The sequence below is a fragment of the Anser cygnoides genome, chromosome 9 (assembly GCF_040182565.1).
Source record: "Anser cygnoides isolate HZ-2024a breed goose chromosome 9, Taihu_goose_T2T_genome, whole genome shotgun sequence".
NCBI classification, from domain to species: Eukaryota; Metazoa; Chordata; class Aves; order Anseriformes; family Anatidae; genus Anser; species Anser cygnoides.
The window spans coordinates 6,585,808-6,601,349 of NC_089881.1; the positions used below are offsets into that span (position 1 = coordinate 6,585,808).

Here is a 15,542-nt window from a genome sequence, read left to right on the forward strand (position 1 = left end):
ACCTCTGTAGATCTTCTATAAAGGAATGCAGTTGGACAGTCTTGTTGTAACAGAAAAGCTCCACAAAGAAACTGAAAATAATTTTTAACTCCAAAGTTAAATTACGCTAGAATAAAATTAAAATTTTATTATTATTATTATGAACTCAAAGTGGCATGGATGAAATAAAAAAATATTTCATACACATCCTTCTCCATGCCCCCTCTGCCCCTGTTTTCTAGGTCATAGCAGGTGACTTAGTAACTGAATTGAAGCAAATCCTACGCAGCTTGCTGCTGTATATGCAGTTCCTGCCATCACCTCTGCTGCCTGACAGTCTGTTCCCCACTCCTGTCAGGAGATGCTGCCCAAGCAACAGGTTCCCAGCTTTGTGTTGTGACATCCTTTAATCTCACCATCCCTGGGCACTAGATTTTTAACACCTCTCTTCCTTTTGACAGATCACCACACAAGAGCACCTATTCCCTTCTTGCAAGCAGGTCCATTTCTCCTAGCTATTGCCCTACAGGACAGAAATCTTAATTGGGAGCAAAGGAGGTAAAGAACATTCAGACACAGCCCTCCTTTTCCCAATAGCACTGTAAGTGACAGATGCTGAAATAGCAGTAACTGTACCATTTTTCACCAGAACATCTGCACAGTTCCACAGGGCACCAGCAGTCATGAAAAGCACAGTGGGAGATGTCTCCACAAGGCTCCTTTGGCAGAATTTGTAGCTAGGAGGCCCCACAGGAGAACACAACTTGTCCCATACATTTCTTGTTCATATGCATTTGCCCATCAACAAAGACGGAGGTGAGACCTCCTTTAGTTTTACCTGCTTTGACTCAGACTGATTTCTGGGGAATTTTTTTGTTACAGGAGAGAAGAGTACAAGGCCTGTTCTCTGCCCACCCTTCCCTGTCTCCCTGTGCTTTCCCCAGTATATCCCCTGCTGTCTTTATCTTTTTCACTGTGTTCAAAACCCCGAATCCCTGCAGGGTCACCTGCAGATTCTATGGGAAAAAAGGATCCTCCCACAAACACAACCAGCTCCCCTTGCCCACAAAGAAGAAGGTGGCTGGTCATATTTAACACACATCTCAGGGGGTACATCGTGCCCTCTAACACTTCTATTTATAAAGTCCTTCCATAGGGCCCAGAGGATTACATAAAACAAGAGGAATCACTGTTAAAAATAACCACTAGTATTATTAAAAAATAAAGCTTTCTGATTAAAATTATCAGCACAACAGGATATGCAAAGCTACCTAGAGAGAAGATGAGTTATTGCCATCATAAGTGGAAGCCCTCAGTACAATAGGATTCATTGTGTCTCACTCCTATTTAGGCTCCACGTACTCCATGCAGCCATTTCAAAGCAAACAAAAAAAGAACAGTCACAGGGGAAAATTATCAGCAGACTAAAAATGTTGAAACAATGGCACAAGAGTACCAGTTCTGTAGAGAAATAATTACATAAATAATTACACTGTTTATTATAACTATGATAATAAACAAACTTCAATTAGTCAGAAATTATTCTCTAGTTAAAGCTAGTTAAACTAGTTTAGTTCGAAACTTCACAAATATAAAGCATTTTATGAAGGAAAAAATGCTTAAAAACAAATACCATCGAAACAAAAGTCACAGTGGTATTACTGAGGGCCAGAATCTTTCAGATTAAACAGCATCCTATTTTAAGAAAAATTAGGCAAAATACCTTTTAATAAAAACAGATAATGCCCCACAATAGCAATTATCAGGTACTTCCTTCAGTGAACAGGAGAAAAATCGCACAAAGTTCTGAGCACACTACTTCCTCTGCAATACTGCTCTCATCAATGGGAAAGAAAGGCATAAAAGCAGGCAGATGGGAGTAAAAAGCGAATAGAAAAGTGGAGCAAAAAATTAAAAGCTCATGTTTTCCACCTGGCTAATACCAGATGTAATAAATTGTCACTAGCCCCATATTCGAGGCAACCACTACTGGGATTTGCTTTGTTTTATGGAACGCGGCCATGAAGTACTCCAAGATTATGTGATCTCAGGACTTCCCAATGGCTATTTAACTTGAAGAGTGAGACACATTGAATGCTGTTGCAAATGAAGTTGTTCTGTCCTCTTCCCTGAGGCACTGGGCTTGTATTGATTTATTAATGCTGCACCTAAAACTGAACGTTACCTCTCCATCACAGAGACCCACATCCCTAAAAGAGTCCCTGCCAGACGCCACTTCACTCCCCCCAGTCCCTCAAAACCAGAAAAGCCGTCTGGGAACTGGAAAGCACCAGAGAGACTTGTGTCACCTGCAGTCACCAACTGCAAGATTAGTCTCCAGAAATGGACAGTGTCAAGTCAGTAGGGAGCAGACCTAGAATAACTAGCCCATGCTCATCATGTAAATCTCCAGGTACCTCTAACACCTCTGCTACTTGATCAGGCTTTCAAGCTCTTTCTCCCCAACAGAAGAGTGAGAAAAGAAAAATTTTGCCCAGCTACCCCTTTGTGGAGGCAGGAGAGGTGAACGCGGCCCTGCTCCACTGGCATAAATCCATGTGCAGTCAAGCACTCAAGAGGAACTGGCTACAGAATCCTGCACTCTACCAAATGGGAACAACAGACAGAAAAACAAGGAACAACAACAACAAAAAAAGAGCTTTTAAACATATTACCTTTTCCTCCAAAGCATACAGTTTTGTATTAAAGCAGGTCTACTGGTCCACTTCAACTTCAAGACTACCTGCAACAGGCAGGCTACAGTTGAAAAGCAGTATCAAGCCTGACACTTGACTAAAAACCAGTTTTGTTTAGGGACTAGTTTGGCAAGAAAAAAACTGGTAACTTAGTCTTCTAAACCCTGAAAGAAAGATTTCAGATGTAAAAGATTTTTTTTTCCTGAGAGATCTAGTCAAAACAAATCGTTCTTATAGTAGAAAACATCTTCCAATTTCAGTTCCAAAATGATTCTTGGGTCCATAATTATTCTAAGATCCTTCCAGGGTGGACACTCGCAAAGTAGAAAGGATTTGATTTAATTACTGTTGATGTAACACCTCAGTTATTAAAGGATCCAGCAGTTGACCTGCACTATGTGGTTACTGCTGTTGCTTGACAGTTATGGATTAACTGCAGCACACAGAATTTTGCCCTCAGTCTCGTACATGGATTTTAGACCCCCACAAGGTCTAAAGCGGGGGCAGTTTCTATGACTGAAGCTCTGGAATAATCCATCAAATAGCACACATCCATCAGGTACATACTATTGCTCATCTCCAATAAAACAAATCTGCTTTGAAACAAGCATTTTCTTTTTTTGCATGTATCAGTCACGCGGTTATACACACAAAAGGAAATACGAGGGTAACAGCAAGCCTTGGAAGATCAAACAGTAATGTATTTTACAGTAACCTCCAGAAGAGGTAAGCTTTTGATGGAACAAAGAAACAGCCTGGGGCCTTTATAAAAGATACAAGCCAAGTCATGATTGTCCCCCTACTACAAGCTTGAAGTCAAGTTTATTAGCTGAAGGTTAGAACTTTAAAGTCCCTAAGAGAAGTATGTTATCATGACCCTCAAGGCAACCAGAAGTCAGATGCACAGAAGTTTTTGAAAATCTTATTGGCTGTTTAGCTTCAAGTGAATTTCAAGCTTCCTCTTTGACAGACAGTACAAGTAGGTCAGGATAAAATGGCATTGTCCATTAGTGGAAAGCAGCTAGTCTGCAATCACTTCAGTAGGATTAGGATCCTCAGCATTTTTTTTCCTTTTTTTTCTCTTAAATAATAGCTTCCCAGACAACTATTAGTTGTTTCAGTCTTTATGTGAATGGGCATATAAACTAAACAGACCAGTTGACCCAAACCTTTCAGTAGCCCTTAATAAAACCATCTCGGTAACAGTAAGGAACAGCTTGCATTTCACTGGGATGTGGGGGGAAAACACACACAACTTTCCACACACCAGCAAATACTCTGTAAGAAATCAGATTTTCCTTCCTTCTGCAATTTTCCCAGCAGACAACCAAATCTATTTTAGAAATTACTCTGCTCTTGTGTATCAGCAGGCACACCTTTCAGATGGGTTCCATTCCTCCTGTTTTTAATGACTCATTAGCAAAATGCATTCCTACACATGAGCTCGTCCCTATGGCCAATAAGCCAAAATGTAAATGTTAAGGTTGGTCATATTTACATGTCACCACTTATGCTAATAGCAATCCCAGCACCATGCTCTTTAAGGAAAGTTATCGATCATCTTGAATATGATTAAGCAATAAAGCGAGCAAACAGCTCACAAGGTGATCTCCCCTACTTCTCAGTCAATTAACGTTGTATTGTACTCCATCTGTTTGGAGAAATGTTTCATATTGAGTATCCCTTCCCTCCCCTTAATGCACAAAGAAGTAAACATGAATTGCACCATTTTATCATTATTCTTGATAGCACAGACATGCACCTCCAGCAAGCTGCAGTTCCCCGAGTGTGTGCTTTCCCAGATGTAGTCCAGATGCCTCCTAAATGCATATGGCAGGAAATTCTTTGCAATCTTTTCTGTTTCCCGTATATTATTGGTTTATAATTGCTGCTATCCATCATAATTTTTTTTTTTAGCTACTGACTACTGCCCTGCTTTGCAGGTGTGTAGATGAAACACAGGCCTAGCAAATGAGCTGGTTTTACATCTATCTTGGTGGGGAGCAGTACAGCTAGTCTTTAATGTCAGCTTAAAGGAAGCCTTATTGGCAAAATCAAACATAACAAAGATAACCATAGAATTGCACAGAGTCCAGAAGAGAAACACATCCAGAAGAGAATAAAGCTGTTTTCATGATAATTGACTTTAACTGTTTTCTGGCTGGAATTGTGCTAACCCAAAGCTCAAGCACAGTGCCTGGTAGGGAATAATAGCACAGCACAATGCTACTCCACCTCAGGGACACGCTTCCTACTTCTAAGAGGGCTCATGTATCAGTAGTGCAATGCAAAGATTTCATTTTCGCTCCCAGCAGCAGTCTGTCTGTGTCAACATGGTGCTGTGCTCTGACTAATTACCCCGCTTTTAGAACTGACTCAAGGATTCTTAGCAAATACAGGAAAATTCTATCTGCCCCAAGGGCGCAAGGCTGCGTTCTTACAGCTGCAGGGGGCAAGGGTAGAAGAGAGAAAGAACAGCGAATAGAGTCCTGTAGTGTACAGGGCCAGGACGGCACAGTCCTGAATGTAATGTCCTGGAGAGCAAGGCTGGAGATGGTGGATGTAAAGATTACTGATGAGCCTACCACAGCCTCTGAAAACAAGGATGCCTGCTGAGTTTGCTGTTCCCAGCTGCACAGCACTCTAAGCAATGTCCTAATTAGCATCGAGCCTTTCCCATTTCCTTCTCAGTGACTATTCTGACTGTAGCTTCTAATATTTGCTTCTTGCTTTGCCTTGTACAAAGTACAAGTACAAATACAGTACAGATACAATGTGAAAGTTAGAATATGCAGCATGATCAGCCTTGAGGCACTGGTTTCCTTGGGTTATCCTATGACCTGCAAAATTGCTTAGCTTTGCAGAGTTTTGCCCTGAAATAGTAGCATCAGAGCATTTTTTGTACTTAGGACATGGAAAGCGCTTCTCAGATAATTATACAGTGGTCTTCTCTGAAGCATTTCACAAGACATCCCACTATAAAAACTTGTAACTCTGGATTGAGGGGCAGCTTACCCAGTGTTAAGTAATCAGAAAAGGGGTGAAAGTCTCATCAGGCCATTCTAGAGTTCTCAGTAACTCATACTGCTAAGCATAAAAGGCCAGCCCCAGTCAAAGTATAACACTGAAATATTTAGAAAAGAATTAACAGGAATAAACAATAAAACATCCATCCATCTCTGCCATTTGATTTTGTATAAAATCTTAAACCAGGTCCAACAGACAGCACTGGCTTCTCTCTTTGAGAAAAGAAACAGATATAAAGGCTTGGAGAGTTTATGCTGCTTTTCCCAATCATTTAACTCTAAAGTTCAGTACCATAATGACTTATAATTTTGTCAGTGTAACCCTTACACATCCTTCTCAGTCTACAGATTGGATAAAAACTGTGTGAGGTCCTGAGACCATTATTAACTTTGCCAGGATCTTTCATCTTTCATAACAAGAGAGGTTTGCATGATTAGTGAAGATGTACAGTTTATTAGTCAGGGCACCTCTGAGGTCTTTTTTCCCCATCAAATCAGTGAGGACAACCAGTTGGCATCAATTTTTTCTAATTCACTTTGGCTGTTTTACATACATTTTTCAGAAGTCACAGAAGGTGTCACAATATCAGGGGTTTTAGTTTCTTAGCTTTTTCTTTTGAGCTGGAAAGAAGTCTGAGAGTTTTTGAAATAAAAGATTTACACTTTCTACTTAGAATTGAACCTAGTATTAAGATCTGTATCAAAACAAATCACCTTCACTAAAGTATCTAATGTCTGACCTCTACTACACTTCCATAATTCTACTCACGCATCAACCTGCAGCACCATTTGTTTACCATTCTTGTTCAGAACCAAGATCATACATTTGTTGATTGCCAGCTTCAACTTCCTAGATGAAATGATCAAAAACAACTATACATCCAGACAGTGAGAAAACTTTAATGAAATACTTCAATTTGTACTTTTTTTTTTTTTTTTTTTGACATGGGTCCTTTTGGAGAGAATCAATCCAGTAAAATCGCAGTAGACTAAAATATCATCTCACCTTATGGAAAAACAAGCTCAGAAAACTTCGCTGAGTCTTTAATAGACACATTTAATAGCATAGTCACTCCCCTAGGACTGAGTATGTGGATGTGTGTACTGGTGCACAAAAGTAGTAGTAGTCCTGTTTCATGAAGTTCTTACAATACAGATAACATGTTCACATAACATGGATAAGCAGAATTTTTAGTAGTATATTTCAAAAACCATAATTTCAGAAGAGAATTTTCACAGTAGGGTTTGAATTTATTGCTCCTTTTATATTCACCCCACATCTACTTTACAAACGTGGACCTTTACAGCTCTGCTACGTACTAGGACAATACCTGCAGGAAATAGGCCTTTATGGATGTTCACTGTCATATGTTTATGTTTTTAATGATACTGATTGGTTTGAACAATCATATAGAATGGCTTCAGAAAGATCATTTACTCTGGCAAAATACAATGCTCATAAATTATAAAGAGAAATAAATGTACATTGATTGCAAATCTTAATGTATTGTGGATGCCTTGTGTTACAGTGAATTTCTTCCACTTTGATTTAATACAGTAACATTCTCCCTTTTGGGATCAAACAGTAAGAATGAAATATATCCTGCACCCGTCTCATAGCAAAAGATAATGAAGCCATACAGCAGTCACTCACCAGCATCCAGCCCTTGTCCTTGCTGTTTTATACTGTCATACAGGAGAGGCTGCATGATGGCAGTCCAAGACAAGAGTCCAGCCCTCTTCTCTTCCCTAGTGGTGGACTCTGTTATAATAACATCAATAAGAAAAAACAGTGTAAGCAAGGAGAATCTCTGGCTATAGTTTTACATGCACTTTAAGGCAGCACTGCCCTCCCAAAAAGCAGTCCTGCACAACAGCTGCTTCTTCCTGTCCTTCACCACCCCATTTCTCTTCCCAGCAAGAACACTTGTACAGCACCATGGCAAAATGGACTGGATAACAGATGCAGAATAAAAATTGACCAGTCAAAAATAGCAGTTAATTGTAACCCAGATAGTTTTTACTAGTAAATTCCAGCTAAGAACACGTATGAAATGACAGCCTTAGTATTCTCCTAGCCAACACTTATAAAGAAGACATAGACAGTTCTTTACAAGCATTTCTCTTGAGCTAAGGCTTTCTAGAGAGAACGATGTAGGTAAGGAATGGGAAGAAAGAAAGAAAAAAAGAAACTATGTTGATTCTCACTGTTCATTACAGTGGTCCTGGTGCCCTGCGCAGAATCTGAGCAATCTCCCTAAAGCTGTATGGAAGAGATCACTTCCAGCTCCCCGCTCTGAGGATGCCGCATGTCATGACCTGAGGAGCTTACATTGTCTAATTTAAGGTAACTGATCCCAGTGCCAGAGTTCAGAGCTTAAATTCCCTAAACTGTTGATTAAACCTCCAAAGGTATTTCAGGGGACATGAATACATATGCACTTCAAAGAAGCTCTGGAGATTTGGCACCTATGTAGGACAGGTATAGTCATAACTCAGGTCCCAAATAAGAGTTGGGAGGAACATGCACACACATTCATATGAGTGTTAACATGCACAGGATAGAGAAAACATATGGCCTGAAAAACCACCCCAGTCAGTCCCAGAAGAAAAGCCAGCTTCTCTAAAGGATGATTTAAAGTTACAGTAGATTTGCCTGTCCTGTCACATTGGTTTCTCTTATAAGCTTCCTTCAAACCTTCTCATAAAAGCCATTCCTGTCTTTCTCCTTTCCTTAGCTGCTGTATAACATTCTCCTGGAAAGGTCAGCTTACTGTAATGTTTACCAGCCTAGTTGTGAATGCCTTTGTCTTTTGACCACTTTAACCTTGGTATCCTCCCTCTCTCTTTCCCCCTTACAGCACTGTGAAACTGTTTGTTATAATAATCCAAATTTAATTGGTTCTGCTGTTTGCTTGCCCAATCCCCCATCTATCAGCTGACACATTCTTTAATTCAGCTGCACATTCTCTCATCATTCATCAGGCCATTTACACATCCTTCTATCTGTTCTCACGTTCTCTCTCTCTCTCCTCTTCTTGCTCACTGTTCTGTCACCCTTCTCATTTTTGCAGAGCTCTCCTGCCAGTCTCCTGTGTGCTCTGCAGCCATGGTTCTCCCAAAGCATCAAACAGTGTGTCATTGTATACCAGCCTGCACTCGAAATTACCACGAAACATTTCACAGCTAATCATACCTGTAAGTTCAAGTATGGTTTCTACATTCAGAGGTCCTGATTCTGATTTCATTCACATCACAGTAAATTAAGGCAATGCCAGTGGGGATACACAGGTGTAAAATTAGTTTAAGAAAGATTAAAAAGAACTCTATTTTCTACCAATAACATCAGTATTAAAGGGCTAAAAAGGAAGTTGGATAAGTCAAAATCCAGCAACTGATCTTTTGAGAATGAAAGGCCCTGGAAAATTGGAGGATCGTTGTTTTCTTAGCAGAAGTGTCATAAAGAAACACTCCCTGAGCTCATATTATTTAGTCCCAGAGACCGTAATACAATGGGATATGTCTCGCTGAGTATGAAAGACATGAGAAAAACATATTAAAAATTTGTACAAAATCCAGTACAAATACAGTTCACTCCCCAGGGACCCCTCTCGAGGTTCACACACAAGCACCCTCACTAATGGAACTAACAGGCAGAAACAGTGCTTGCAACAAATGTGTGAATCCATAGAAACAATGGAAAAACAAACGCGGACAACTTCAGTTATGTGCACGGGCCTTGCTCTGTTAGCAGCCACACAAGGCAGGAAAAGGTGAGGCAGATTAGCTGTGCTCTGCAGGTGGGGAGAAGAGCTCTTGGAGCTGATTTGATGGACAAGGCATCCACAAGATCTAACAGACCAGATGAAGCTTTAATTTGGACCAAAGGAATGAATGAATGAAATCGGCCAGTCTAACAGTCTTCAGCAGGTCGCTGAAATCCAGATGTACCAATAAAATTAACCAGGGACAAGATTACTCAGTGAGGAGGTGCCAAGGAAAGGCAGGATTTTGTGTTTCAAACTCACAGACAGTTGGAGAAAGAAAGATCTTGTGAAGGGGCAACTAGAGATGTAGCAGGAATGCAAGAAAAGAACAGTCAGGCGATATGGCACAAATGGGACTGATGGCAAATGGAAATCCAAGGAGAAGAACAGAGTGCCTGCACCCATTGGGTAACAACAGGCAGGAGGAGGACTGAGACTTTGAAAGCACAACACAGTCTTAGCCTAAGAATGACCAAAGGACAACACGAGAGAGAGTCTGAGAATCCATTTAGTTCCAATTCCCAAATTTAGAAAAGAAGACCAAAAGATCTCTTATTTCTCAAACAAGCAACAAACAAACATGGAAAATACCATGCGGTCAGGGAAAAAAAAAAAAAAAGAGAGAGAGATCTAGAGGGAATGTTAACACTACACAGTCACTTACCATCAGGTTAAGACAAGAGTATGGTAAATGGACATTGCAGATCAAATTCCAAACACTGACCATAACATTGTGCAGAGGTTCTCTTTCTTCTTCCATTTTATTCACACCAATAATTTCACTGAGTTGAGCAAAATTTGGTGAGACAAAAGAATGAAATTACAGTGGTTAATCCATATAAATAATAAAAAAAAGAAATGAACGAATACAAGGAAAACTAAATGAGCAAAATCAAGACTGCAGACAGACTCAAAGATCTGCCAGAAAATGCTCAAGGAGCCAGCCATTATCACAGAAGAAGAAATAGCATGATTTTGCTTCCACAAATAGCTAACACATCTTGGAGAGCTTGAAATGCATTGAAGTGGAACCCAGTGGAGGCCAATGAGAGAGGAAAAGAGGGCAATAGAGGTTATTTGAACCCAGAAATAGGAGTCTTAACTGAGAAGCAGTCATGTTGAGGAAATGTTTTGGAGGTAATGGAATGCAGATTTAAAGATCACCGAAGCAGTAAGAGGCAAATGAGTTCAAAGAGACCTCATTGACTCTGCTATTCACTCTTGACCTCTGAAGTACTTGCAGTTCATGATGAAAGCAGTGACACTAACTTTACCATAGCCTTGTTAATTAACTAATTATCTAAGGCCACAATCATAATGAGAGCTACACAAACAGTATTCAGAACATATTGTCATTTACCAGATCAAGTTACAGTCAAGGAAAACTATTTTTTGTGGTTTATTTTCTCCCTTTCAGATTACTGCAGAACTATGATGATGTGTTAATGGGTTAAAAGTACCCTTGGCAAGTTGGTACAAGGCTCAGCTTTCACTGATAATCAGCAGTTCGAATAGCCCATAATGACGCTTCAGATTCAGTTCTGAGGGGCTGAGTGCCTTTCCTCTCTCCAGAGCATTCATATGGTTTTGATCTTGTTGCCTTTCCAGAGGAGACTACCAATGGTTCCTAAGGAGGGGGGAGAAGGGGACTAAGGGTGCCGTTTACATTTCTGGGGGGTACTGTTCTGGACCGAATGTTCTGGAAGCATGGATTTGCCTAATGCACTTCTACATTTGAACAAAAGAGATGTTGGCTCCTTGAGCTTTTGCCCAGAGAAGCTGCGGATGCCCCTTCCCTGGAAGCGTTCAAGGCCAGGCTGGATGGGGCCCTGGCAAACCTGATCTAGTGGGTGGCGCCCCTGCCTATGGCAGGGGGTTGGAACTGGGTGGTGTTTAAGGTCCCTTCCAACCCAAGCCCTTCTATGATTCTATGAGATGTCTGGGTTTTAAGTTTACTGTAACCACACAGTAAGGAAAAAACAAACAAACAAGCAAAACAAAACAATCCCCTGTGTATCAACCTCTGTTCGGTGTGCATGAGGGTTTAAGAAAACAAACCTGAGGCTGGCTAATGAATAGTAGACATAGAAATACTAAAGATATTACAAACTGCATCAGTTACCATTAACTTTTATTGTGAAAAGCTCAGTTATGTTCTGATTACCCTATGCAATAACCAGGAATAGAAGTTTTGCAATGACAGTGGTGGGCATAACTAGAGCTATGAACAGGCTTCTAAAGAAGAAACGAGTGGAGTTACTCAGACCCATCCCTCCAGTGCTGCTGAGCCCTACCACATCGCCAGGCGAAAGCAGTACGAGGCCTGTGAGGTGGGAGGCGCTTCTCCACCAGCACTCCAGCTCCGATTCACCATACAGACAGCACAACAGCCACGTAGCGGAGGCTGTCCTTCTGTACCTCGCAGTCAGAGGCACAGCACACAGCTGGAAAGGTTACGTTCAAATAGGCAGCAAACACCTGCATGCTGAAAGAAATTGGAGGGGGACACAACAAAAACAAAAAAAAAACTACCACCTTTCTGAGGGACCCAGGGGGACTGCTAGAGGACTTTTTGCACTTCACAAAACCATTGAAATGAGTTAAACTAAACACAGAAGCAAGAATTTACTTGCAACACCACATGGTGGGGGGGACTGTTAAAAAAAAAAAAAAAAAGTCCTATAAGTCCTTTATTTATATTCTGTCTTGGACACTATGAATTTTGTTTATTTAAAAAGTTAAGTATCCTAGCTTATGTTGTAACAGAATTTGTTTGTGTGTTATTAGCCTAAAGTCTTTGTTTTGCTTTGGGAAGAGGAGTTTACAAGAGAAGGATCTGGCATGTTTCTCCTAAAGCTCTTGCCAACTTGGGATCCTGTCACTTCCCTTTACAATGCTAACAGATGCCTGCAAGCCCACTCCACAAAGTCTATGGCATTTCGTTTTTTTGCAGATATTCTATAAATGATGTCTCATTAAAAATGCTCGTTTGTGCTATATTTCATGGCAGAGGCTAAAGGGAAGACAGTTTTCTGGAATTATGTTTGAAAACCAGTCTCAGATTTCTGTTGCTTCATGTGACAGATAGAATAACAGAGATGAAAGGACGCCTTGGAAGTTTTGACTAATGAGAACATGAAATGTAGTTAGCTTTTGGAAATACCTTAAAGCAGCAACTCTATATATCACCCTGTGCTCTTTCCTAGTTACACACACAGCTTTTATATAGGATTTACTACTGCGGTCCCTCAGCATATCAAGTATGTCATTTCCACAGCATTTTTTTAAGGTACACCTGTTTATTTACCCGTGCCCACCTTGGACATGGAAGTGCTCCCGATGTGGAGTCTGACCAGTGCTTCTGAAAAGTCAACAATTGTTCAGGGTGTGCAGAGCATTGCTTGCATCTCTCTTCAAGAGACCTGGGTGCTTCCTGGAACACATAGCAAATACAAAACAACGCTAGAAATAAAACTTCAACAGATTTAATGGGAGTCTGGTGTTTTAAGCCCCTGCTTCCTATCATCTTCCCTGATCAATGACTGAAATCAGGCAGTGACAAAAAGAGCTTCCAAGTGGTTTCAGGAGACGATTCGCAAACTATCATGCTGCTGTCACTCTGCATAGCTAAGCAGGCATATCAGCGACATAAATCTATCCAGATCTTAGGCTCTGTTTAGCAAATAACTTGTTTGAGGCAACTCATATTGCCTTGGGAAGAAGGAACAACAACAACAACAAAGTGTGGATATTTTCTGAGAGCTAACTTTTCAGTGGATGATCAGAATCATTTATCACCTACAAGTTCTCAATACAGTATTTCAAAATATATATTTATGTTATTTAACTCACATTAGGCTAGAACTACTGGACTGAGATCCTTAATTTAAATCTTAAGTGGTGCACGTACTGTTCGGTGCATCTGACAACTTTAATTTTCAGTGGCAGCTAACAAACTTATTTTTTTTTTGTTCTTCAGAAGACGGCTGGTATTATCTGGAAGTTGGACTTCTTGAAAGAGTTAAAATATCTTGGCCAGCCAAAATCATCTTTTGCTTTCTACACTCCTCATCCAAGAACGCTAACATTAAAATTCACATCTCTCCTCATACAGGCCACTGCTTACACGACTATCAGCATGGCAAATAAAACAGGGAGTGTTTGACTGTACGTTTCTGAAAAGAAACAAAACTTTCATCAGTTTTTCTCACACTACTGGTAGAGACTTTTAATGGAATAGGAAAAAAACTATTTCCAAGATGTGAACTTCTTCAGGAAAATCAGCAAAAACATGGACTGTTTGAAGGGAAGAACAAGCTTCTCACTTTATTTCTTTACTCTTCTAGCTGACTTCCAGAATACATCTCATAGCGTGATCATTCTGTTACACTACTAAAAGGGTGCAAGTCACATGCTTCTTTCATTTCTGAAGGACAGTACTACACATCTACGCTGTATGACCATGATCAGACATTCTTTCACAACTGGACACCTCTGCTGTAACATCAAATCCTTGGCACGCCAGCTGAAAACATAAAGCCAAAATTATTTTTAAAAGTACCAAGCAGACAGACTATGATGAGGCATGGTCACAATGTGGATATAATACACCACCAGCTGGTCTCTAAGAATGTTGTGTTTTTTTTCATTTATTCTGTTGTGAAATTTGTATTTTTGTGACTCAACTTCCTTTTCAGACTCGGGGACTGCATGTCGTTTGTGCTGAATTTCCAGCTGCCACAGCTCAACCAAAGGCTGTTGCATGTCAGAGTTTGGAATTAAACGTGTAGAATGCAGTGAACGGTTATAATACATCTCTTATGATGAGAATAAAAACATAAATAAGGAAATTTAAAAGCCCACATCTAAAGTAAAAATAGCAGTCACCACCACAGAGACTGTATGAGGCAAAATGAGAACTACATTTCAGCAAAACTGCACACACTCCTGTAGCCAGACAAGAAAAACCTTCTTCTTCGCTCAGTGGGATATTAAAGTTTATAGCTTTACCTCTTATTTTTAGATAGTTCTTTGTATGCATAGCTTCTGGCTTCCTTAATTTCTTTTGTATGTATTTTTTTTTTTATTTTCAAAAAAGAGCTGAACAGACATAAATCAGTCCAAGCTGTGGAGGTCTTAAAAAATGTAACAGTTAAAACTGTAACATTCATAAATATTTTTATTATTCTTTCTAGGCTTGTGGAATGGCTTGACATTCATGTCTTAACTTGGCACAATAACCAGCATAATTTTCGAAGCAAGCAAGCACACTAACACCATCTTATTTCAGGCTGTATAAGCAAGTAGAAGAGCCTATGTACAGTCCTTATGTGGAACAAGTGCTGTTAGTGCCATAACGTGTGGGTGACATAAAGCAGAAAAGGAATTTCTTACTCTTTTTTTTTTTTTTTTTATATGGATGAATCAATTGTTAAAGACTGACATGTTGCTGACAGACACTTACTGCACACCTAAATGCAATCTGGTTGCTGCTTCCAAAGAGTACAGGCATAGCCAGGGAACCTTGCTGAGTGAGTCCTAATGAACCTCTGGAAGAGACAGCATCACAGTTCTCCTTATGAGTCGGCTGATGATCTTTAGTTCCACGTGTCAAAGAAATGAAGATGAGTCAGTACAAGTACAGGAACTGTGATCCATATGAAGAGTCAAACAAGAGCAAGGAGAATGGCCAGTTTTCTTGAGATACAACATTATAATCAATGGGTTTGTGTTTAGCTGTGAACGAAGATCTGAGTCACTGCAATACATAGCATTTTGAAGTCAAAGACATTCTCAGAAAACTGCTGCAGAGACCCACCAGGAAATTTCAGTGAGCAGAGCCAAATATTTGTTTCCTTGAGGCCATCTTTTCCAGTGGACACACACAAGCATAGGGATGAGTTTGATACCACAGACAGTGAGTCTCTCAGCCATGCATTCTATTAAATGTTAAACTTCAGGTATATTACAGGCTCATGCTATAAAAATGCATCTAATTTTAGTTTTTCAGGTAAGACAATTACCTTTTTATTGCTTCTAAACTAAACATCTCTCTAATTTTAATAAAGTTCATT

At 40.0% G+C, this 15,542-nt stretch overlaps 1 protein-coding gene across 1 annotated transcript in view; it reads right to left on the reverse strand.

Annotated features, from left to right (window-relative positions):
- The window catches only part of LOC106040346 (uncharacterized), a 596,086-nt gene extending 580,935 nt beyond the window's left edge, over window positions 1-15,151 (reverse strand). Inside the window, exons 1-2 of the mRNA XM_067002026.1 lie at window positions 12,786-15,151; window positions 7,356-7,463 (exon numbers count right to left, since the gene is read on the reverse strand). Coding sequence (XP_066858127.1) covers window positions 7,356-7,410 — 55 coding nt within the window. The 5' untranslated portion in view covers window positions 7,411-7,463; window positions 12,786-15,151. The remainder of the gene's footprint in view (window positions 1-7,355; window positions 7,464-12,785) is intronic.
- Window positions 15,152-15,542: the final 391 nt, after the last annotated feature.